This window comes from Strix aluco, chromosome 2, assembly GCF_031877795.1.
Source record: "Strix aluco isolate bStrAlu1 chromosome 2, bStrAlu1.hap1, whole genome shotgun sequence".
In the NCBI taxonomy this organism is placed as follows: Eukaryota; Metazoa; Chordata; class Aves; order Strigiformes; family Strigidae; genus Strix; species Strix aluco.
In genome coordinates, this window is record NC_133932.1 from 118,514,923 (window position 1) to 118,540,154 (window position 25,232).

General features: G+C 43.4%; 1 protein-coding gene across 1 annotated transcript; it reads left to right on the forward strand.

The window, feature by feature from the left end:
• Nucleotides 1–15,749: 15,749 nt before the first annotated feature.
• On the forward strand, nucleotides 15,750–20,984 carry LOC141920287 (gap junction beta-6 protein-like). The gene is made up of 2 exons (XM_074816989.1): nucleotides 15,750–15,857; nucleotides 18,182–20,984. The coding sequence occupies exon 2, from the start codon at nucleotides 18,204–18,206 to the stop codon at nucleotides 18,879–18,881; it is 678 nt and encodes a 225-aa protein (XP_074673090.1). The 5' UTR covers nucleotides 15,750–15,857; nucleotides 18,182–18,203; the 3' UTR covers nucleotides 18,882–20,984.
• The last annotated feature ends 4,248 nt before the right edge of the window (nucleotides 20,985–25,232 follow it).

Genomic DNA, 25,232 nt, shown 5'->3' on the forward strand with positions numbered 1-25,232 from the left:
TGGCATGGTACAGCCTTTCTGTATTGTCAAAACCATAGTGGAATCCTGGCTAATCTAATTTCTCCTGGTATTTTACACCACCACACTCTTGTTATCTTTACGTGATGCACTTCTCAGGTGAGGGACCCATCTCCACCATGTCTTGGGGACATCTGGGAAATTTAGGCAATTATTAAATAACAATGACAACATGATATAAAGCATGACAATGATCTCAAGAAAGAATCAGACTGTGTCCTTTGATACTGCTTATGATATATGAAAAGCCTGGAAAGAAAAGCAACTGGTGAACCCTGTGGCCCAGGTAAAATCCCTGGGGCTGAAGTTTACAACAGTGAAACCCAGACCGACTCTTGCAGCTTTTAGCTGGACCTGGGTGACACAGGAGGGAGAATTTAATCCTGTTATTAGGGCTGATGGCTTGGGTTTAATCAAAACATCTCCCAGGCAGGCACACACAGTATGTGTTCAGTGGGGGATAATAAAAAACAGTTTAAAAGCATCCAACAGAGCTGCAATAGGCTGTCTGAAAAAATTGCCACACTCATGGTTACTCAGTTTCTGGTTTCTTATCTAGTCAAAATTTAACTAATTCGCCAGTCCCTGCAAAGTTTCCCAGTGCAGATAAGGCTCGTACAGCGAGGATCACTAATGTACTGCACACTGCAGCTGCCTGGATGGGGCTGAACCCAGCTCTGACTCCACAGTTCCTCAGACAAAGGGAGGAATAATAATAATAATAATAATAATAATAATAATAATAATAATAATAGTTTGTATTAACACAGAATAAATGCACCAAAATTAGAATTCCCAGCAAATGCTTTAAACTATGGGTTGAAGATTCAGTTTTATTTTGGCATTCCTGGTAATTATTTATATTTAAAGGGATATTTTCACCAGAAGAGGCTGATAGAAAACAAAATCATCAGATGATGAGAGATAATTAGTTGAGATCAGAGAATTAGTGCACTTCGGGGAAAGATCATTTTAGCACTCACACAATGGTGGAAAATAAAACGCACTTCAAGGGAAAATTTGAACTCCTCATCCAACTCCCTGGGTTCCAGTTGCCTGAACTGCTTCAGGAGCAAAAGCTGACACTTCAGTCAGCTCTGCCCTGTGCCCAGAGGTGATAGAGAAAAAACTACAAAATATTTAGATGTCTAAAAAAGGAAATTAATAATGAAATTAATAATTATGTCACCCAATCGTGCTGGCAGGTGGGGGGCAGGTTCAGCTATCCACAGGGGGTCAGAGACGCTCTTGAAGACACATGTGCCTTCTGGACCTGGAAGGTGTGCTTCAGTAGACGTGAGGGGTGACGGCCAGAGACACCTTCTTATTTCTTGGTCACTGTAAGGGAAAAAAAGGACATCGATAAAAGTAACTTTTTCACTTGTCACAGACGTATGAAACCAATAACCTGGAACCACACTGACTGGTGATATTTCACAGGAATTAGGGATGAAAGAGGAATACTGCATAACTCAGGTTTCTCTCCTCACAGCCAAGGGGAATAACCTTGATTCCAAGATTATTGTTGTGTTTATCCACTGCTTATTGCAAAACATAAAGTCATGATGGGGCTTCCTCTGAAGGAAGAGCATGAGCTGCCAAACTGCCACCCACACTTTCTCCCTCCAGCATTTCCCCAATTCTTCCCCACACCCAGGTGGAGTTGCATGGGAGGAGGTCCCTTCACCCCCTGGCCCCTCCAGCGGTACCGAAAAGAGGAGCTGTGGGTGAACTTGCAGGTCATAGTGGAAGGCAACCAGTGAATTTAAATGACTGGAGGGCTGGGTGGCAGCTGGGTGGGGGTTTTCTTTATTGCATCTCTGAACGTAGGTGTCTGACATTTATTTAAATCCTACCAAGTACCTAAATAGTCTCTTGGAACTCGTCCCAAAAACCTATCCAACCCCTTTATCACTGTGTAGGAAAACCCTGATTAGCAGTCAAAGGTTTTGGCAGTCAAAGACATTGTGCCAGCTACTCATGAACCCAAGTTTGCTCTTCAGACACACCACTGCTTCTGGAGACTGACCCAAAGTACAATACAGCTACATGTCCCGGTCCAGAATGGTCTTGCAACATCACCTCGTTCACACATGATTCACCAGCTTAATTAGCTCCTTAGCAAGCTAACTCTCACTCTTTTCTTTTCTTTTTTTTTTTTTTTTTTAACAGTTCCGGTATTATACAGCCTCCTTCACCAAAGAGCTGGAAGGCATTATCCAATTGACCACTGAAAAATTAATCACTGAAGAATAACAACCTATTAAACATGTTTAAAAAACAGCAGCAAATGCATTTTTTCCTAATGGATCTGTTGTTAGGAAGAAATGTTACTTTTTTCCACACACATGAACTAAGCAAAAAAAGTAAATATCAGAAATGAGAGGTCATGCAGCCCAATCTGCAAATCTGAAGCAGAATCAAATTCAGCCAGGTCATACCTGAGGTGTATTTGTCTGATGTGGCATGCTTGAAAGGTAACGCCTATCTGGTTTTCCTTGGACTTTTTCTATATCAGAAAGACTGTTCAGATTAACTCAATTAATTTTATATTTATCTTGATAAATTCCTGGAAAATTCATGTGGTTGATATGCTTCAGTTAGTCTAAAGCTTGTATACATTATTTTATCTTAATTTGGTAAACATAAGTGCTGCTAAACCGATTTGAACATTGGATAAACTGTCAGCACTAGTCAATCCCAGCACCACTGTCAGCAAAAGCCTGGATATGTGTTATTTTGGGGATTAACTATCACTTTTGGAGGGAAGTTCTTAAATTCTCAACTCCTGAAAATAAACGATGCTTAGGAGGTCACTATTCTGCTTGTGTGGACACACATAACATGGTTCCTCAGGAAACACGTCAGTGAGGCACCTCAGAGCTTTCCCCCTTGGCCCCCGGCATGGCTGCAGGGTGCCCTCAGGACACGCTGTTCCTTCTGCACCACAAACCCATGGTCAGGGAGAAGGAGACACCGACATCCCTGAAGGATTTTGTCAGCATGCTGCACACATTCCTGTTTGTGTTTGGGCATGATCTGGCACCTCACAAAACGCCTCCTTTCCTAATGGAGCTGTCTGCATAGTTGTCTATCCCGCTGGATAGACTGTCTCCCAACAAGGGAGAGACAGCTATCTGTCTCCCAACAAGGAGGACACCCAGACCTGTATTTCGTTTAGATTGCAGGGTTCAATCCCACATCTCTCCTTCAATTCCACTTCTCCATCAATTCTACTTCTCTCCTTCCCGAGGCTGGCAGCCAGGTGTGGAGGCAGGAAAGGAAGAAGGGACACTCTTCACTCCTGTGGGACACTGCACAGAAGGACAGAGAACATGCAAGACATGTCCTGATTCATTTGGTGGTTAAGACTGGCAGCTAGGAAAGCATAACGCTGCTTCTGAATCATATTTGCAGCCTTTTATTCAGTGTTTAATGTAAAATGCGTAAACAGTCCTGGGAGCAGAGGCTCCAGAGCCTCCTCCCCTTTCCCAACTGAGTCCCCTAGTCCTCAGGGAAAATTCTCCCACAAATTATCTTGTTTTCTTCCTGTGTCCTTTTGTCTTGATGACTTTTGTTCACCTCTCCCCAGATGAAGAAATTCTGTGGGAGAGGTGGGTACCAACATCAGCCTGGACTAACCTACAGCCTCGTGGTTATGGCATTGTGTGGGGAGTAGGAGATAGAGGTTGGAGTCCTCTCAGGTCAAGCAAAGAAAAAATCTCCAAATCTTGGGTGAGTTTGGGACAGCCTAAGAATGTTACTATATTAGCATTTTAACCAGGGACAGGAACATGTTGCTGAAGTGAATCCTCTGATTACCTCCACTCCGGTGTTTTGGTTCACACTGAGGAATCAGCCTGAGTCTCTTTTAGATTGAGCAAATCTGGAAAACCTTCTTCTGGAGCACAGCCCCTGTGCTTCAGCTGTCCCAGCAGTCAGTCCATGGTGACTGGCCCAAAGCAAACCCTTTAGACATGTATGCGTTGTGACTGCTGGATCCTCAGCACCAGCTGTTTCTACAGACTGCTCTTGCTGGGCTGCAGTGGTTGCTAATGTCTGTAGCTGTAGCCTATGTCTGTAAATGTCATATTGCAGTATTCTGGGCTGTAAAATGGTGTAATGTACTGTAACATAGCTAAAAGTTATTCTATAAATGAGACAGGTATGAAAAAAAGAGAGGATCCTTGATGGATTCTACATTTTACATTAAATCATCATCATCAGCTTTTAGAAGAAAGCAAGCTGCTCATCTTTTGATAGGAAAAGCTGTGGGAGTGTCTTCCATGCCAAAGGAGCAGCTTCTGGGGTCCACATCCAAAGGAGCAGCTTCTGGGCTCCACATCCAAAGGGATGGTCTAACCTCAGGAGAGAGATGTCTAACCTCAACAGAGAGAGGTGAGAGTACACTCCGCGCATTGGCACAGCTCGCAAGCCCTCCCTAGCTGTCCTGGGGTGTGGTATAGAAATGTAATGCTTACCAGAAAGTGCTGGATTTCAGAAATCTGGTCAGTAGCTTCTAGGGCTTATTGGAGAGCATTTAGGCAACTTTCCCCATATCTTCCTTTGCTCTCTGGAATTTCAAAGGGAGCGCAAGTTGTTTTATTCCCGAAGCCAGACTGTGGCCACAACTTTGTCGTAGCATATATCAAATGAGCAAAAGGAAAAAGAAAAATTAATTTAGCTGGTTTTAGTGATCTTGATGTGGTTTTCACATCAACAGGAGTGCCATTACACCAGTGGGTAGTGCTGGAAGTGTACCGAGTGTGATAGAAAAGAAAAAAGAGATGCAAATACAATTAAGCAGGCCAGCTTGAGCTGTGCATAGCTAAAAGGGCATGAACAATCTTGGCTTTTATGCTAACATTTTCTGTCTCTGAAATTATAGACATGCATGTGTATTTTGCTGATTTACAGGCAAAATACCTGTTCCCAGGATGTACAATAGGCTACAGGACAACACAACATGTCTTGACACAAGAAAGAATGACCTCACCTGAGATTGCAGGTTGCAGTTTGGAAATGAAGTGTTTCAACAGCAATTGCAATCCCTGGTGGGAACTGGAAACTCTGCATATTGCCTGGAACTTCCTTGTAGCTTCACATAAATGCTGTTGATCAGAATAATTTCCAGTAGATTCTATCTCTTTTAAAATAATAGAAACCACTGCAGTTGATTTATGAGTACCCTTGCCTGATGCTCTACCTCTAACAATAAAATACCTAGCAGTGAAATATCTTGTGTGGTTTAGACCTGATTTATTTTATGTTTTTTTTCACAAGCTAGACATGTACAGTGTTGCTGTAGGGTTGTTTTAATCCCATTTTTCTGATGTCCAACTGTTACTCCCTGTACAACTCAGGCCATCAGCCAGCCTGTATCGTGCAAGCACCAGCAGGGCCACTATGTTCCCCACGCCAGTCCTAAAAGGTGAGTCCCGCTGTGAATGTCTCCTGGTAATGCCTGATCTCATTTTAATTTTGAAGCCCAGAGCCTGTAGGTCACCAAGACCTGAAATTCAACTCTCTTCCTCCCTCTCCATTTTCTCTGAAAGCCCAGCATATTTGGGGAACATCTTTCTCCTCTTTTCCACTTTTGCACAAAAGCAGGCATAGCTATGTGCCAAGACAGCCCAACACCCAGATCCCCTGTGCTTCCTTGACCAGGAAAGACATCCCAGTCCTTCCCAGTGCCATACTGGGAAAGGGTTGCACACACAGGTCAGGAGAAGAGAGAAATCAGAGAAATCAAGCAGAGGGAGTGCAAGTCCAGAACTGCTACTGGGATCAGACAGAGCAGCATGGGACAAAAGTGAATCATAGAATGGTTTGGGTTGGAAGGGACCTTAAAGATCATCGAGTTCCAACCTCCCAGCCATGGGTCATAACACCTCCCACTAGATCCAGTTGCTCAAAGCCCCGTCCAACCTGGCCAGGGAGGGGACATCCACAATCTCTCTGGGCAACCTGTTCCAGTGTCTCACCACGCTCACAGAAAATAATTTCTTTCTAAATCTAACCTCTTTCAGTCTTCTAAAAATGTGGGAGTTACTCTGGGGGTCTCCTGGCAGGCATCCTAGCACAACTATGATCTCCCTCTTGGCATCTGTGGACAGCCTGTGTAACACACCAGAGTGTATGTGACTGTGCTGAGGAACAGGGACATGTGAGGGTGCAGGACAGCGCTATGGGCAGGTGTGGCTGTGGACTGAGTCAAAAGGGAGGTCCAGTGAGGAAGTCCCAGCTAACACAACACTGCACGCACTCAATGTACAGGGTTAGGGCATTTCCCCTTGAAGGTGCCCCAAATCCCTCCAACCTCTCTTTCAAAATGTTACCCTTTTATGTAGTCAGATAACAAAGGAATAATTTTTTTTTCCATAGTCAATTTATTCTGCCACCCACCATTTACTCATAAAAAAGTCTGTTCATACAGGAACCACTTAGCAGCAGTCACATTTTGGTGCTGAGAAAGAATCTCAAATAAGACGGAGCAGAAACCTGTCAGAAATTTTTCTTGACAAAAGAAATGATCTACTGATCCATTAGAATACACCAGCAAGTCACCAAGTACCTGCTTAGATGGAGCCCTTAACTTTTAGCAATAAGTACTGAGAGTACATGGGTAATGCACACATTGCAAAAGACGGTGGTTATCTTGGATGTCCACCTTTCCCTTCCTGAAGCAAATCCCTTTATGGTGTACTTGATTAAAGTGGAGAGCAGAGGAAGAAACATTCCTGATCCAAGGGGGTTAATTTTTCCTTCTCTTGGGGTGCTGGTTGAAAGGCATATTTCTTGTCTTTGCATGGAGTTTTTGTAATCCTGCATACATCCATTGCTCAGGAACAATCTCAGTGGCATTTCTGAGGAGGTGCTGTGTGGCTCTTTGCCATTTCTCGGCATGATGGCTCTGTTTCTTCTGTGTCTACAAGATTTCTTCCCACAGGTCTCTGCAATGGGCTCTACTGGGACTTCTGAGATTAGCAGCATGATGACAAGCAAGGTGGAGAGATGTTGGTACCTTCCCTGGAGCTCCACCACCCTTCGGAGCCAGAAATCAAGGACTCATTCCTTATATTAATTTAGCAGTAATTATTGCTCCACTCCTGAATGATCTGGTCCCTTTGGTTTGGTTCAAGTCCAGCTGATTCAGTCTAAGTGTAGACTCGATAACCTCCTGAGGTCCTTTCCCTGGTTCTGTGCAGCTGAAGTGCACCTGCACAGAAGTGCACAGAAATCCTGGAGACATCTTTCAGGGAATATCCTGGCAGTTTGCAGCTTATCTTTTCTTGTCAAATCAGCCAATACAATTGTCTCCCCAAAGAGCTTGGAAGTCACCTTCCACTGTCTGAGTCAGGCCCAGGGAACAGCCTTTCTTCTCTCTGGAAGTATTCTGCACACCAGGGACTTCTTGGTCCTCAACAAAACCAAACACATAAGTGAGACAAGTTCTCAGTTTTTCCAGCCTGTGGAAGCTGCTGACAAAAAGTCTGGGGAGAATGACAGGGCTGAAAAGACAGTGTCCTTCAGGCAAGGAAAAGGGGCTATCAGAAAAGTCAGGACTGGGAAGCACAAATGTAAAGTTCATAAGAATGTCATGAAGAGCCTAAAATAGCAGACAGACAATTCAGGCTACCAGGGGAAGAGTTTCAGAGATATCTTCACCAGCAGCCTTTGTACTCCAAGGTTACTGCCATGTTCAAAGTGTTCTCTGCCTCTTAATGCACAAAGTCGGAGAAGAGCCAATATCTTTATGCCTTTCCATCCTGTTACAGACAAGGGCCATGAAACTTCAGTGAATACAGAATAACCACTTCACCCTTCCTGTGGCTGTTCATAACAATTTATACTGTCATAAAATACAGAGTTTTTTCATGAACTTCTGGTTCAGTCCCTAGCTGTTATCTCCAATTGTAGACCAAATTTACCAGTGGGGGTCATAAATCATAAGCATTGATCATTATCTAGCCTTAAATATTAAAAGTCCATCTATTTATACTGAACGTTTGTTTATCACCTGTAGAAATGCAGCAAAGGAACGTAGGAAAACCAGAAAAATTTGGGCATGAAAAGGGTCACATTTACTGGCCCATGAACATTTTAGTCAACTGCAGAATAATTATTTTAGTAAAAAGTTTGTATGGTTTTTTTTACTTATGTTAGCAAGGTATCTAATATTTCCCCTGTTTCTACTCATGTGCTTCTTCATCAGGTTTTACATATCAAATACACTATCTGATACTTGTGCTACTAGCCTGGGGTTTGCATATGCCACAGAACTCAGAAGAGTCCTTCCAAGCAGCAACACCATATTGTAGTCCAGCCCCACCTCCCCCAAACCCCAGCAAAGCAGGATCTGCCTTGCTCTGACAAAGGAAGCTGCCCTCAGCTCAACAGCATTTTTGTGTACTTTGCTATTTGTTTTTGTCTGGTTGTTTCAGGTCAGCAGAATCATTCCAGCAAGCTGACTTCACTCCCCACTCTGCTGGTAACATTTCCCTCTTAGGTATGAGGTAGTGTATAGATCACCACTGGTATCTTTTCAAGTTTGTGGAACATCAATGAGTAGATGGTGTCTGCATCCTTCCTTAATGATGTTCGGTGTCCAACATAGACATTGATGAACCACAGCTGTCATTCAAAAAGCACTGCTCCCAAAGAGGAGGAGTGGATCTGGGCAGGTACCACTACCTCATCTATTTTGTGTTCTTTGAAGTGTGCATGGCTTATAGTTTCCCAGTGCAACCTCTGTTACTTTATGTGGCAGGCTTCCGTTGACCTTTCCAGTACATGTATAATCTGGGAATACACCTCTGCATTAGATACTCAGTGGCCCTTGGCCAAACAGGTCTTCCTGAAGCCTACTTAAACCTTCTTTATTATTTCCTGTAAAATGCAGAGCCTTACAGTCTTGCATAATTTCTGTTGACTTTCCAGCTCCAAATTGTTGCTCATTGACTAACAGCAGTCAAGCTCGAGCATGCAGCTGCCTGCTTGGCTTTCTGTCATGACAGGAGCTCTCCTGATGTTGTCTGCACAGGGCCACTAGTGTCAGCTTTGCATGTAGCTTTGTGTGCTTCAGTGCCCAAGAGCTCTGCAGGCCCCGTAGATTTTCCCCAATCAGCATCACTATCTCACCCTGTCACGCTGTGCTCTTTTTTAATCTGTTCCACTGAGTATTGATGGCCTCCAAAAGTCAGCAGATTTTGAACATTCTCCAAATTATGTGCATAACCCCCTTGCAGAGTGCTAAATTATCTTCACCCCTCAGTGGCGATGAAGCACTTGTTCTTGAATACCCACAAATAAAGAAAGAACTGCTTGGCTTGAACATGTGAAGGATCCATCTGATGGGATGAGTGACAGGTGCTGTTTCACAAGTAGTTGAATTGCCAGGAAAAAAAAGTCTAAAAATGGGGAATGCAGAAAAACTAAGGAATGAAAAAACAGTGGGCATCTGAGAATTTGACTTGTCCTTATTTCCTGAGACACTTCTGAGATGAATCCCATATGGCTTTATAAGCATATTTTCAGGGGGGATTTCTCCAGGGACATGGGGATGCCACCCAGAGGGCCCTGGGGTTGCAGCTGACTGTGAGTGCCACACAGACACATCAACTCCAGGTCACAGCTGTAATCCAGCACAGATCTGTTGGTGGAACATGTTGGTGTGGGCTTAACTGTAGCTTCTGCCTGGAAAGCTCTTTGTAATAGCCACTGCTTTTCTTTTTTTTTTTTTTTTATTCCTAACTGCATCCCCTTAGTTCCTCATGACTCTTCCTTCCCAAACCCAGTTCAACTCCTTTGTCTCTGATTAACTTAGCAAGAGGAAATGTTTCCCATTATATATTTGCATTCAAGAAATTACTTGGTTAATATGATGCATACATAGGTGCAACCTGGTCATTACTGAATCATCCTATTCTTGTTTTTAATCTGATTCAGGACAAGGAAGAAATTCTTTACTGTGAGGGTGGTGAGACACTGGAACAGGTTGCCCAGAGAAGTTGTGGCTGCCCCCTCCCTGGAAGTGTTCAAGGCCAGGTTGGATGGGGCCTTGAGCAACCTGGTCTAGCGGAAGGTGTCCCTGCCCATGGCAGGGGGGTTGGAACTAGATGATCTTTAAGGTCCCTTCCAACCCAAACCATTCTGTGATTCTATGATGACTTGCACTTGAGACCTCAGCAAACTCTGCTGGATTAGTCACATAGACAGTGATTTGAATATTGACAAAAGGAACAAGAGTTTGTTCGGATTGAATTAAACCAATGTAAAACATGTGAATCCAACCCACATTCCATGGAGGAATCATAGATGCTGCCTGTTCTCCCCTCAATTCCTCTTGAGCTCTTGTCAATGAGTCCAACCACTCAGCAGAAATTTTAATTCCAGCACTTCCCTCCCACATCTTTCTCTGTGGGGTGTAAAAGATCAGTCCTTCTCCCACTGTTGGCATCCAGCCTCCCCTCTGGCTTCACTGATACTACCCTTTGTATTTTGCAGTCTTTATGGCTGCTACTTCAACACTGCCTTTAGCAATTGCTCTCTCTGGGCTCCAGCTTCTGCCACTGGTTTCTCTCATTATCTTCTTCCCATTCTCATCTGTGAATAAGTAAACGAACGTGGGTTTCTTCTATGCTCTCTGTGCTCCAAGAGATACAGAACAACAAAACCTTCTCAGATAAGCATCAAAGATTAAAGCATTCTTGGCAAACCTGAGAAAACTTAGTCTGAACTCTAATAGTCCATTTAGGGACACGTGATATGCATGACAAAGGGTGGGAATTAGTGAAAAGTAAGGTCTGCCCCTAAACTCCGGCTGGTACCCTACACCCCCTCTCCTTTGGTCAGAGATTATTTCTGAGGGACAGTGGAAAGCATCTTCCCAGAAGCAAAGAAAATCATGACCCTCCTTTATAAACCCTCCTTTGTCGGTGTCTGAACCTGTGGTGCATCTTCATGATATAGCTGGGGCTGAAATGGGAACCTCTCTGTGAAAAGGTATAATGCCACCTCTCTCACATGAGACTCTGCTACCTTCTCCCAAAACATTTTTTTGAGCAACAGATAAGAAATATGGGTCTTACCCACCAACTCTGTTTTACCTGTGAAGGAATTTGAGCCTTTGTGCACAAGCAGGGCGAAGGGCTGCAGAGCTCGGGGCAGTGGAGACCCTGTGAGCTGCAAGGCTGGCTGGGGTGAGCAAGCTGGGCCAGCCAGGTCCCACCCATGTGGGAACAGGCAGCAGTCCTAGGAAGGTGTCTCTGGAGCTGCAAGACTGGACAAAGGACCTGGGAAGTTGAGGGAGTCATACTAACCAGTTCAAATCAGGGAGGAAAGGCAAGCAGCCACTAACAAAGCAAATTCTTGTTGCTGACGGGGGGTGAAGCAAGGGAGCAGGCAGCTACTGACACTTTAAAGTGTCACACTGTTGGTTTTGTCGGATTTTTTTTACAGCTGGATGAAATGATGAAACCTGTTTAACCTCCTTGCTATCCTGCACAGCCAAGATTTCACCAACAGAAAAAACAGGGTCCACATTGTTTTATGGAGTAACTTTGAAGAATAATTTTGAGGAAATGTCTGGAAGTAATCTAGGTGCTGTGGCCCTCTCCAGGAACCTCCTGAATTGTTTGAACTGGGTAGTGAACATAAAAAAGGGTTGATATCTTATGCACTGGCGTATTTTTTTCAGTGGTTTAAGCTTTGTCTGTCAGAGAAGCTTTTGGAAACTATAAGGATTATGGGATCAATGTCTGTGGCCACAGTCGTGAGAGTGACTTGCAGCAACGTTGATATAAACCAGGATCTTTGCAGCCCTTACATTAAATCAGGTTTAAAAAGCACACCAAGTGCTTTTCTCACACTTAGACCAGCCTCCCATTCCCTGATCTTCCTCCTACTGCACTTAACCACAGTGGTATTTTTATCACATTAACATTTTACTGTTAAAAAAGCTGAAAGATGATGAAGTAGCAAACAAAGGATTTATGTCAAACAGTACAAGTTTGTTCTTTGTAAATAAAATGTTCCTTGAAAATGGCACACAAGTCCATTTCTTCTGTGTGGGGAGGGAGGAGGCAGAGTATATTGAACATGGTGGCTGTGTAATCTTTAAGAATTCAGTGTTGTATAGTAGACATGGAAGCTATGGCTTTATGGATTTGAGCTCCTAAGACCATGTATTTGTATTAGCCAGACCTTGCCAACAACACTTCAGGCACCATTCTATAAAATACAAAGGATTCTTTTTAAAGGCTGGGAGGGTAATTAAAGTGAACATGAAAATAATGGCTGGGTACCTATTTCAGACACTAATATGCACGTAAAGATATCGAAGGAGGCGAAATGGTTTGCTCAACAGCTAAACAGGTACGGTATTTTCAGTCTTAGAATGACTAAAATGAGTGTTTGAAAAGTAAATACAAACTGATTACCCATGCTGAATTGAACTGGGAAGGTGCTTTTATTGCTGATGTTAGTGCAAAAATGTCAGGTGTAACACGATTTTAACTCAAAGAAATGAAAACTATTTCCAAAGTATGATCTGAGTCTATAGCTGCATCTTCAGTTGATTAACAGTAAGTGTGCGTGACAAGTAGTGGGTAAGCTGCTAGGTGTTGAAAGAGCTTCATTTTAAGCAAAAATCATGAATAAGGAGGTTACTATACATATGAATTAGCAAAAATCAAAATGTTTGTGAATAGCACATTATAAAAGTGATGTTTCATGGCAGTCAAAACTAAACCTGACCATGAGAAATAGCAGAAGATCTTACCTAGTGTGAGTAACTGGATAATAAAATGGCAAATGAACCTCAGTGCACCTATTCAAGTATATGAGCATATATGTACCCCAGGAGGTACTGTTCTAGTTTCTAGAAACACTTAGGAAAGAATCTTGGAAAGACTATGAAAAAGTCAACACATTGCTTTGAGGTGTATGAAAAATGAAAACAAGTAAATAGGAATTACTAGAAAGTGATGGAGAATGCAACAGAAAGCATTGCTCTGTGCATATATGAACTGAGCAGGTACTTGGACTGCTCTTGTAAAAAAGGCACAAAAAGTTGTGATGAGGATAATAAAGATATATAACAGCTCCTGCATGGCACAATTCAACAAATTCGGCCTTTCAGCATAGAATAAAAAAGACGGAGAGAGGATATGACAGAAGTTTTTTTGCATTCATGGAGGATGTGAACAGGGAAAGACAATTAGTTATTACTCTCAATGGTGAGGACTCAGGAATGTTCCATGAAATTATATAATAGTAGATTTTCAGTAAATGAAACATTTTTTTTCACCACACATAATTAAACTCTTGTGTTAATTACTTTAGGATCTTGTGGATTTTGAGATAGATATGGGATAAATATTAAATATTTATATAATCCAGATACAAGTGACATCAAAATGTGGTTAGACAAGGCAATGGCATAGAGTGAAGCTAGGGCTACTATAGATCCAGACAGCCTCTGGAGCTGCCTGGGGACTGTTGAATGAAGAGATGCAGACACAGTGTTTGGAAAGCCGTAAGGCATTACTGGAAGATGATGCCAAGATTTCTGCTACCTTGAAACTTGTTTCTGTGTTGAGAAAGCTATAACAGTATTTATTTCCTTATTTTTATGAAGCTTTTATTTTCACATTACTTTACAATCCATAAGAATCAATGTTTTGTACATATACACACACTTTGTAACATTCATCACCTTCAATGCTACCAGAATAACCCTTTCTTACAGCTGAACCTTTACAGATGCCAGAGTTGTTAATACTTGACTCTCACACCTCCTGCCAACTAGCCAGGTGTTAAGCAAAGTGTAGGCAATAAGCCTGCACCGCTGGATTTGTGCTCTGTCAGAACTCCTTGCCAGGATTCCCCTCTCCTTCCCAAATAAAGCATTACTTCCTTACACATACAAGCAAGCAAACAAAAATGAAGGAAAGTAAAGGTAGCACTCAGCTTTACCATTAGGTTTTATTTGGTTGTAAAAGAAAACCACTGTGGCAGTACTGAGCAACACGAGCTGTGGATTTCTTTCAAGCATTTACGTTTACCACTATCAAACTTGGGTATTATTTTATAAAACATAGTTGATTCTTCCAGACATTTCTTCTTAGATTATTTAAAGATCTTACATATCTGACTTAATTTTTTAAACCTCCAAGAGCAAAACCAAATTCACTTTGCCATTTTGCAGATACACATGCAAGTTCTAGTTTCTTGTAATTGTTATCTATACAGATTACTAGATCAAGCTTAAATTTTATTTAAATCCCTACTGATGAAAGCATTTCTACTTCCAGACATGCCTCATAAACCCAAGCACAGTACTAAGTACAACATACAGGACAGATCTTTACTTCAATATACAGACACACACCGTTTGCAGCAGTACTTTATATACTTAGACAAGTTTTTATTATCTCACAAGTCATATGCATAGCATTTCACCACCTTCTATCTTTCCTACACACCCTCTTTAACACAGCATTCTTTTCTGATAGGATTTTTGGTCTCAGTGTTTTAAAAAGCAAAGACTCTTTACTGTGTGGTAATCACACATCGTTTAATAGAAGTCATTCTTGGTTGGACATTTCGAGTAAAGTGCAGATCATGTGAGGCAGACCCGAGCCTGACAGCAATACTGGGTAGACTTTACAATCAAAGCCCAAGGTAATCCAACTAATTCATGCCTGGCTGGCCATGGCCTCCATCCTCAGAAAGTTTCCTTAAAAATGGGGTTTAAATATAACTAAACATAACTAGGAGAGGCCTTTTTAATTTTTTTATTGTCAACAGCAGAGCTCAAGCTCCAGAAAAATAACACCTATTGACTTTGCACATGGCAAGTAACTTCTCTTTGACTCACTCTTTATACTTTCTGCTAGATTATTTTCTCTCACAAAAACTTTAGCCCTCTGCTTTGCGCAGTAGCAGTGAAATCAAGGCTGTGCCCACTAGTGAGGATACCAGAAAGGTTTCTTACAGCTGTAAGAAAGCCCACAAGATTTCAAAGGGAAAACAATCTTAAGTCTTCTATTCTGTCCTTAGCCACGTGCTGCCCTTGTTATCCCTACATCTGGCTACCAAGATCATGCGATTTGTTAGTATCAAATTAGCAGTTAGTTTATGTGTTCCCTGCCTTCCAAACTCAGGCCAGCTAAGGGCTCTGAGGTTTTTTTCTTCAGCCCTGCCTCACCCTAGAGAAAGCCTCTGGGAACTGCATCTTATCTGGCCGTTGTCCGAATTGGCTTACGGTGACGATTTCCTCGGGCTGCCACGACACTGGGGCAGTTTCAGAGGGTCCCACAGGACTGGATTTCCCTCCAGGGCATGTTTTCTGCTAACACTCGGGAATCAATCCCGGTCCAGGGCCGCACCTGCAGGGCACCGAGCCCACTCTGCCCGCTGCCAGTCCCTTGGCAGGGCTCTGGGCAAGGACGCTCCGGACCAGCCCGAGGGCGCTGCCCGCGGGGGGCACCGGGGGCTGTTGCAGCCCCACTCTGTCCCCAGCCGCTCCCGCCCCGCGGGGCGCCCCGGCAGAGCCCAGCGCCGGCGGCCCCGGCCCAGCCCCGCGGCGAGGATGGGCGCCCACACCCAGCCCGGCCCGGCCCCGCCCCGGGCTCCCCAGCGCCTCCGCGGGCGGCCGGAGGAGCAGGGCGCGGGCGGGGGCGGCTTAAAAGCGGCGGCAGGTGAACGGGGAGGGACCTTAAAGTGCCGGGGCGGCGAGGCTGGGACCGGCCGCTCCGCGGGCACCGACGGACCCGGGAGTGCCGTGCCGTGCCGTGCCGTGCCGTGCCGTGCCGTGCCGTGCCGTGCCGTGCCAGGTGAGGGCCCGGAGCGGCTCCGTGTGCTGGAGCGGTGGGATCGGGATCAGGCGGGCCGGGATCCCTGTAGCGTGCGGGGTCGGGGGCGGCCGCAGGCAGCGGAGCGGAGCGCTGCCAGGCGGGGGCACCCACGCCGCGCCCGTCCCGCTTGTGCGGCCCTGTCGGCGAGGCGGCCGTGCTCGGGTTGGCGCTGGCTGCCCCCAGCCCCGGGACGGGGCCGTGGCGGCGGGGCAGCGGGCGGGCGGCAGCCTGCCGGGGCGCTCCCGCGGCGCAGCTGGCTCCGGGGGCAGCCTTCGGGCCTCAGAGCCAAAACTGCCGTTTGTCAACGCGTGTCTGCTGACGGGAGCCGGTTGCGATCGGCCGGCGGTTTCCCGCCGCAGAAGGCTCCCCGCGGGCTCCGGGCTCCGTGTCCGCCCCCAGCGCTCCGGCCGCTCCGCAGCGGAGCGGGAGCAAAGCCCGGCTCAGCGCGGGGGACGCGCCGGGAGCCGCCTCGGGGCGTCCAGCTTGTAACCACGAAGCGGGATTTCGAGTGGTTGGCAGGGCGAGTGTCCCTGTAGATTCGCTCACTCCCCCCAGCCAATTCCAGTGTTTCGGTAGTGGCAGATGAGCAGGGAGAGTTGTTGGGTTTTCCCCCTAATCTTGCAGCCCTGGTTCAGAACTGCAGTTTGGGACTGCACTTGGAGGCCAGGTTGTTCATCTAGCATATATACTTCAAATACTTGCCTTCAGTCCTGATTAGCCTCTTGTGAAGGTTTTATTGACTTTGTTTTAATGACTGTGCAGCAGACATGAGGAAATTCTTAACAGAAAGTACCTCATCAGTCTAGGGTTTAGGTCAGTGCAAAAAGTTGCATAAAGTGCTGCCAGTTTCAGCAGAAACAAAACATGAGAAGTCTAAGGAATTCCAGTTACCTTCTCAACGCTTTTATTTTTTCTTTTACCCAATTTCACCTTTCCTCATCACAGTAAATCTGACCTCTCCCTATTGCCTCAAGGCTTGTCAGTACAAGCTGGGCCCTTGTACCAAGGGAATGTGTTGTGGCAGGCTAGTCCTTTAGTTGTGTTGTAACTATACCAGGGTAGAGAAGATTTTTTTTTTTTTAAATCTGATATTTTGAAGACTTTGATCAGTGTGGTGTTACAAGGTACCATGCTCTCCCCACAGCACGCAGCCTGTGCAGAGGTGGAGCTCTTGCCCACAGCCAGCATGGCTCTCCCACAGCAAAGCTGAGCCCTAGCCTTGGAAGGTGATGGACCAGCTATTCAAGTTCCCAGCTCTGGTTTCAAAGTGTTTTGTCCTATTCAGTGATAGCTTCCAAATGGTTGTGATTGGCGAAAGCTGAGCCCTGAGACTGAATTCTGACCTCAGCAAAACTTACATTTAACTCTGAAAGGGCCAGAGAGTGTGGATTTTAGTTTTCAAGAGTAGGAGGAAAGGAGGAAAGCTGAAAAGGAGCTTCTTTGAAGTTTGACCTCCTGTTTATTCTGCTGGGGTGTGATAGCATCTAGAAAATCAACATAAACTCTTTAGCTGAGGGCTTTTTCCTCTCAACTGTGGCTCTGCTTGTCTCCTTTTTGGATGAGATAACAATGAATGTGGAAGGGCAGGCTCTGTGGTATCTTCCTTTGCCTGTTGGCTTGTGCTATATATGCATGCAGAACTGACAGAGCTGGCATGAAGCTTCTCAGCAGTGTTGGTAAAATCAAATGCTGTACTTCTGAGATGAAGGGCTATGTCTGGGCTACAGCAGAAAGCCTTGGAGGCCTGCTGGGCCTGTCTGGGTGAGGACTTCTGCTGAAGAAGGCCAAGCAGTACTTACCTCGGAGGCAAAGAAAGCACCAGCCCAGCCTTCTAGGGCTGTGGTGTTGTCAGACAAATCCTGTGAAAACTAATAGAGAAGTCTCTACTTTGTCTAGATGTGGTCTTAACTCATGCAGTGATAGTAACTTCTGTTGCTTTGGGAAATACACAGAGAGGAAAAGCACTGACAGGAGTCAACCACAGAAAGGGAAATACCTCAAGGAAGGGAAGGAGGGCATAGAGGATGCATGGAGGAAATATATTTGAAGATGTAACCTATTTCCTGCCCAAAGCCTTGTAGAGAAGTATATCAAGGTATGCTTGTCCTATCATAAATACATGGAAGGAGAGGGTTAGTAAGCTGTTTAAATCCATAAACATATGGGTGACATCAATGAAAGTAACTTGCATTTGCCTATGACTCTTGAATGAGTGTTAGGAAGTCTTCTCATTTGTAGAAGGTCTAGAGCTGATTTTTCACCCTTTGAAAAGTGATCATTTGGGGTATTATGTCATCCTGCAGGTAAAAGGACACAGAAAAGAAGATGGACTGGGGAAGTCTGCAGGCCATTTTAGGAGGTGTAAATAAACACTCCACCAGCATTGGGAAGATATGGCTCACAGTCCTGTTCATCTTCCGTATCATGATCCTGGTTGTGGCTGCAGAGAGAGTCTGGGGAGATGAACAACAAGATTTTGTTTGCAACACACTTCAGCCTGGGTGCAGAAATGTTTGCTATGATCACTTTTTCCCCATCTCTCACATCAGACTCTGGGCCCTGCAGCTGATCTTTGTTTCCACACCTGCGCTGCTGGTGGCCATGCATGTAGCTTACACCAGGCATGAGAAGAAAAGGCGATTCAGAAATGGTGAGAAAATTGATATTGAAGAGCTGAAAAATGAAAAGATTCATATTCGCGGCCCCCTGTGGTGGACATACACCAGCAGCATCTTCTTCAGGATCATCTTTGAAGCTGTCTTCATGTACGTGTTCTATTACATGTACGATGGGTACCAGATGCCTCGCCTGGTGAAGTGCAGTGCATGGCCCTGCCCCAACATAGTGGATTGTTTTGTGTCTCGGCCCACTGAGAAAACCACATTTACTGTTTTCATGCTTGCTGTGTCTGCGATCTGCATGATGTTGAATCTGGCTGAGTTGTGTTATCTAGTGATAAAAATTTGCATGAAAGAATCCAGAAAAACAACAGTTTTAAAATAATTCCCCAGTTTCAGGATTTCCTAGCTCTCTGTTTCCCTCAAACTTTCTTAGGTGTCAGAAAACAATCAGCAATATTTTTACACTCAAGAAAAAGGATAAAAACGTTCATTCATGTTTTATAAATGATAGCCTCCCTGGGAAGCTGCCACTGAGGCAGGTTTTAAAGATCAAAAGCTAATTCAGTATTCCTGCAGCCACAAATAGAGAGAGCAGCCTTTTGGCAGCAGTTTTTCCAAGTATGCCTACTGCTGGGATCCTTTGTTGGGACAGAGTCACTTTTCAAAAAGTGGGAGTGGAAAGGCCCAGAGGAGTCTCTAGTGCCCAAAGGAGAGCCAGAAATCACAAACACATGGTGTCAGCTTCAGAGGCAAGCCAATAATGGAGGGTTTTGGTCAAAAGAGGGGTGAAGTGTTTTGGGGGGAACTTACAGCTTGTGAAAAGAAAGAAAATGGGGAGGTGATTGTGTTTATAGCAGGTGTCCTATTGTCTCCCTAAGTATTCTGGAGAGCAAGGAAAGGGCCAAGGAACACAGGAACTCTATGACAATGCATGTTATCAGCTCTGCTGAGCACTAGCAATGGTTTTTATCTTTTTGTCTCCTCACCTTCACTGAGGAGCATCTGCTACAGGGTTGGGGGTGGCCAGTCTCAACTGCTTGTGAATGTCATTAGGCCAGTGCTGCCTCCCTCCACTCACAGGGGCTGCAGCAGTGGGAGGAATGAAGTTTGCTTTTTCATTCTCTTGGTCTGGTGAAAAAAACGATTGTCACCTCTGTGAAGGTGGTAGAACTGCAACTGTCTTCCTCCTTCTCTTGTTCTCTCCCAATGTTTTGTGAAGAATCTCAGTACAGTAGATTTTATTTGATTAAGAGACTTTTTACCACCTGTGCCTCCTTCAGCTGTGTACCTTTAAAATCTTTTTTTTTTCAGTAAAAGCCAAGAAAAATTGCCTTGTTTCATTCTGTTTGTTATCTAAAAGAAGTGCTTTAACTTACAGCATGATATGCAGTAGACTGCACCTACCAGTGCTCCTTCCATCAGTCCCTTTGCCCTATCCAACCTGCACAGCTTTTCCTCATAAAACCTTCTCCCTGTCTATCTGAGGTGCCTTTCAAGTGAGTCACAGAATCATCAAGGTTGGAAAAGACCTTGAAGATCATCTAGTCCAACCATTAACCTAACATTGACAGTTCTCAACAGTGCATCAAACCACTCCCAGTCTCTCAGACATTCCACATTGTATGGCTGAGTCACGCTTCCTCTTCTTACAGTAGGTCTAGCAGGAATTAGAGACAGCTTTGCAGAGCTAAAATAGCAAAGGGACCCAATCAGAAATGAGGAGAAACTTGATATTTTTCTTAAAGTTCACATTGCTGACCTGTGAATTGTGTATCACTAACTAGAATAATTATGTGAGTCAGTCTGGTCTTGTCTCTCCAAAGTAGTCTCAAAACATGTTTTATGCCTGTCATAGGCAGCTACACCAGCACACAGCAACACAGTTTAGTTCCCAAGTGCCTGTCCATTGAAACCACTTCTAGAAAGCTGGCTATTTCTCCTCCTTAGCTTTAATAACTGGCTTTTCCTCAAAATGAATGAGCACTATCTCAGCTTCTCTATTTGCATCCATCTCTTACTGTACATTTAAGTTTATCACTGTTGGAGTAAACAAAGATGAATGAATTAAGACCCATGACCCCTCACTGTGCACTGGAAGCAGAGCATAAGCAGGTTCCCATTGCTGGTGAGCTACATCCAGTGTTACAACTTGACTGCAGGTGGAAATCATCTAAGAGGGGAGCAGGAAAACTGTAAAACCACCATCCTCAGAAGCATGAACAAAAATATGTAAAGTCATTAATAATGAGCTGAACTGGAAACTTTGACTGTGAAAACATCCTTAATTCAACTCTAAAGAACAAAGCTTGGCACATACCAGGTCTGTGCTTGGTAAAGTTCCTGCATTGTTCCGTGTACAAGTACGAAGAGAACAAACTATCTATGCTCCCAGTGCTTTAGTATTACATTTCTTTTGTAATAACAGAATTTTAATTTTTGTTCTAAAATTATAATTAAAGCACTCTTGTGGTGTCTGTTTTCTGTATTACTTGTATGTGCTGTGTATTGCCTAATGTGTCTAATGAAAATATCTTTACCATAATGGAAAATGTATGCACCAATACTACATTTAGTAGCCAAGGGCTACTGTAAGGATTTTAGCCTTCTGCTGCAGGTTGTTTTTTCAGTTGGTTACATTGTGTGTTACTCTGCAGACTTCATGAGCTGATAGTGGAAGGTCACATATGTGATCCCTGCTAGAAATCAAAACGTGCTGCCTAAGTCAGCCTTGTACTAGCAGAACTGCAGCTGGAAAAGGCTGGTGATAAATAACTTAACCACCTCCACAGGGAGAGATTGTTTTCCCAGCCTGTCTTTGAGTTTAACTGGAACTTGGAATGAGACACACCAAAGCTGGTGACACTAACACTAGCAGTTTGGCAACCAGATTATCACAAAGGGAACAAAGATAGAAATAGGAAGACTGTCTGGAAGTGGCCAAGAGGGGACTGTGATCCAGAACTGCAGCATCAGGCTGTAATAGCTCTACTGCGACATATTTACTGTCTCTGAGATTAATTTTCTGTGTATATTAAATTTGGCTAAATAGCTGCTTTGTAGGGAAAAAAGTTAGATACTTCATGGGAATTTAGGAATTACACCTATTGCTGCTTGTGCTGCATTGCATGGTTGACCTCCTACAAATGGATTTCATACAGATTAAAATACAGTGCTGCGTTGAAGCTGTGTGTGTTTGTTCCTGAAATACACTAGAAGTGTCTACATTTCTGGCACTTGGTTCCTAGGCCCTTCTCAGAATGAAGATCCAAGAGTGTTGAAAACAGAAGTAGCAAATCTGAAGTCATGACTGTGAAACAGGCTGATTCCTCACTGTCCAGCGTAGCCAGGATATAAAGTGACAAATAATGTGATATCAGAACTGGGATGGGAAATGAAGTGGGACTGGCTAGAATTATACCATGATTGAAATCACCAGGGGAAATCACCATTGACTTCATCAAGCTAAACTTTCATCAAAAACCTTGAAACCAAAACTACAAACATGTTAGTCAGAAAGGGGGAGGGGGGAGGGGAAGGAAACTTCACTATTTACTCATAGACCCAGCTAGAGAAAAAAACTCTAACTCCCATGGGAGAAAGAGTGATTTAAAAGAGATCAGAAGTATAAATCTGTATATATGACTTCTAGATATAGAAGTACCTTTATTAAAGGTTTTCTTAGACAAAGAAAAAAAATCCCTCAGATGTTTTACAGTTATCATGAGCCAATGTACTGTGTTATTTCCTATCTGACAGCAAGAATATAAAAGACAAATTATATGGTCCAAACAGAGAAGAGCACTCGTGTGCCATGGAGGCTGAATTCAAAATAACAACACTGTTAAAAGTTGCTTTATTTTGTAAAAAGTGTACTGCAGCAAATAAGCAACAGCTAAGAGCACTTTACTACAAACTGAACTTGGTGAAAATGAATCTCTTCCCTAACCATAATTCCCTCCCCTGCAACTTATGCTAATGTGTTTTACCAGGCAACAAAATCATAGTCAAAGAATTGCACTGGTTTTTGTGGTCACCTGTTCTGATCTTCAGGACAGCCACTACCCAGGGTGTTAATGACAAGTTTCTTTGGATTTTTCACCATCTTATTATCTATACAATCATTTGAACCTGTTTGTAGACAGTGGCAAGAGTAATGGTAACTATCTGAGACTTAATGAGCTAAGACTAATGGTAATGATCTTCAAGATAGTTCAGGAGATATATATACTTTTTTCTCCATCTGACTAACCCAACTTGTCATTGTAATTTTCTTTTACAGAATATATTTCTCTTCTGTAAAGCTGGCCCATCTCTGACCTGGGTATTTTCTCTATAAGCCTTCCTAGCCACCAAAAAAGTCTACTTGCTTAGGCAAGGTGTATCTTTTCTGTTGTCTTGGCAATTATGGTAATATAGACTTGTCAGCTGGGAAAGACAATAGCAGTCTTAAAATGTTTGAGTCAGGATCATGAAATTTGGTTTAAAAGTGTTTTGCAGATCATCTTCTGAGGTTCAATCTTTAAGCCAACACATAAAAATTTCTCCCACACCTATATGTGATCCACACATTAGCAGGAATGCTGCACTTTCTTTTAATGGGGTGACTGGAAAACTTGCTATCTGTTTGGTATCCAACTATTGATATTTCTTTTGTCACAAGACTTCTTTCACCTGATTTGAAAGTATTACAGCAGTCCTAGTACAGAGTCAACCCTGAATCTCATGGTTTCTGAGTTTCCCCAACTGAAAGTTAAAGGTGACAACTGTGTCATGTTCACAGGGAGAAGAAGAGTTTAATCTAGCCTTGTTTGTTAAGATCATTGCAACAGGTGCCAGAAAAAATATTTTATAATTATTGTGTGGTAAAGATTTCAAACCTATTGTATGTTGCATCATTAGTGTAATGTCTGCTATGGTTAATCATGTCCCTCCTCTAGCTGTTGCATCCTTTCCAAGGACTGAGTGTTTAATATACAATTTAAATAGCTTCCACAATCTCTCCAGCACAAATAAACAAAACCAATCTATACACTTAACCACACACATGTGCACACAGACACAGAGGAACAACTGACTAAATCATTATGTCACTGTTATCTGATAGAAGACTGAGACGTTGCAACATGGATTTGTCAGGAATAATTTCTGCCTATGACATGATAAAAGCTTTTGTGTATAGCAGTAAAATAGTTATTAATGACTCATTGTCAGAGTGTAAGGATCCACCAAATGGGATAAACTGTATGCAGCTGGGAGGAGCTGCAGGTACATGGGAAGATAGGCTTAGAACTTAGTAAGATCTTTATCACCAGGAGAAGTGGTTTAACAAAAGCAGTTTGAGAAGTTAGGAAGGACTAAATACTACTATTGTGAAACACTGAGCACTTGCAGAACTGTAAGATGGAGGTCTGTTCTGAAGCAAAGAACAGTTTTGTAGAGAAGAGCTGGAGTTTTTAGTAGATCATAAGTGGAACGTGTCAATAACATTGTTGACTTGGAAAAATATCATACTGGTATGCATTAAAGGTTTGTCAGAAATAGGATGTTTGAAATGTTTCCAACCTTGTTAGCACCTGGAAGACATTATCTAGACCCTACTTCAGGGCACCATCTGCCCCCAAAGCCCATTTATCAGCTGGAGAAATCCAGGAGTCAGGAATAATGTATGACCAAATGTCTAAAACACAGAAGCTGTGAGGAAAGCCTGAAAAAAATTAGTTGGCCTGGAAAAGTCTGAGGAAACACCCAACAGCACTCTTCAAATATGTAAAAGATTGTGTCAAAGAAGATGATGTTGCTCTTTACATCCACTGGCAACAGGACAAGAAGTCATAGGCTTACGTTGCAATGGGATGTAGACTAGTCACTGCAAAACCTCTCTGTGAAGAGGGCTAAGCACTGACTTGGATGAGAGACATTCCATCACTGAAGATTGTTAAATGGCAACTCAGTTCAACATCTGTTGAGGATAGTCTAGGTATAGGACTCTGCTCTACGACAGAGGGAACTTCTAAAATCTGTGATGAAGGGGACCCCAACTGAAAGTCACTTGTACAGGTTCGTTTTGCTGAGCCAAGGCTCAGCTGCTGAATCAAAATCTTTTTCATATAAATTCAAGTTTACTTGTCAGTGCAGGGTCTGTCCAGTACGATCTTTGTCAGCGTCATTCCTTTGTGCTTGTAGCAATTGTAATAATATGTTCTTGTGCTATAATAACTTCCACCTGACAAAACATATGAGTAAATAAAATTGTAATTAATATAAATGAAGTTGATGATGGAATGTATTTCTTTTTTTCTCCTCATCACAGTGGGTAAAAAGCCCCTTCTGCCTTCGTTCTGTGTCTCACAAAATAGGCATTCCTCCCAACAGGAAGAAGACTGAAACCCAGATCAATTTTCAGTTTTGCTGCCCAGCTGATTATATGTGTGAACATTGATGGAGTTCATTGAAGCCTGGTCTGTGTCCAGGAGAAGTTTCACAGAAATAGCCATTTTGTGTTACTGGTTTCTCTCATTTCAAAGGCAGACCATCACATGCAGCAGTCTGAATTTTGTAGATAAATTTTCTTATACATGAGCTTAATTTTCTATTTCAGAGCAAGATATCTATTACTGTTCCTTTCCAAGAAAGGCACTGAGTATTTAAGGCCTTTACAAATTCATTGTGCATGTCAGTGAGGTGTATTCCTGATAAAACATGCTGTATTTGCTTTTATCCTGAATACAATATT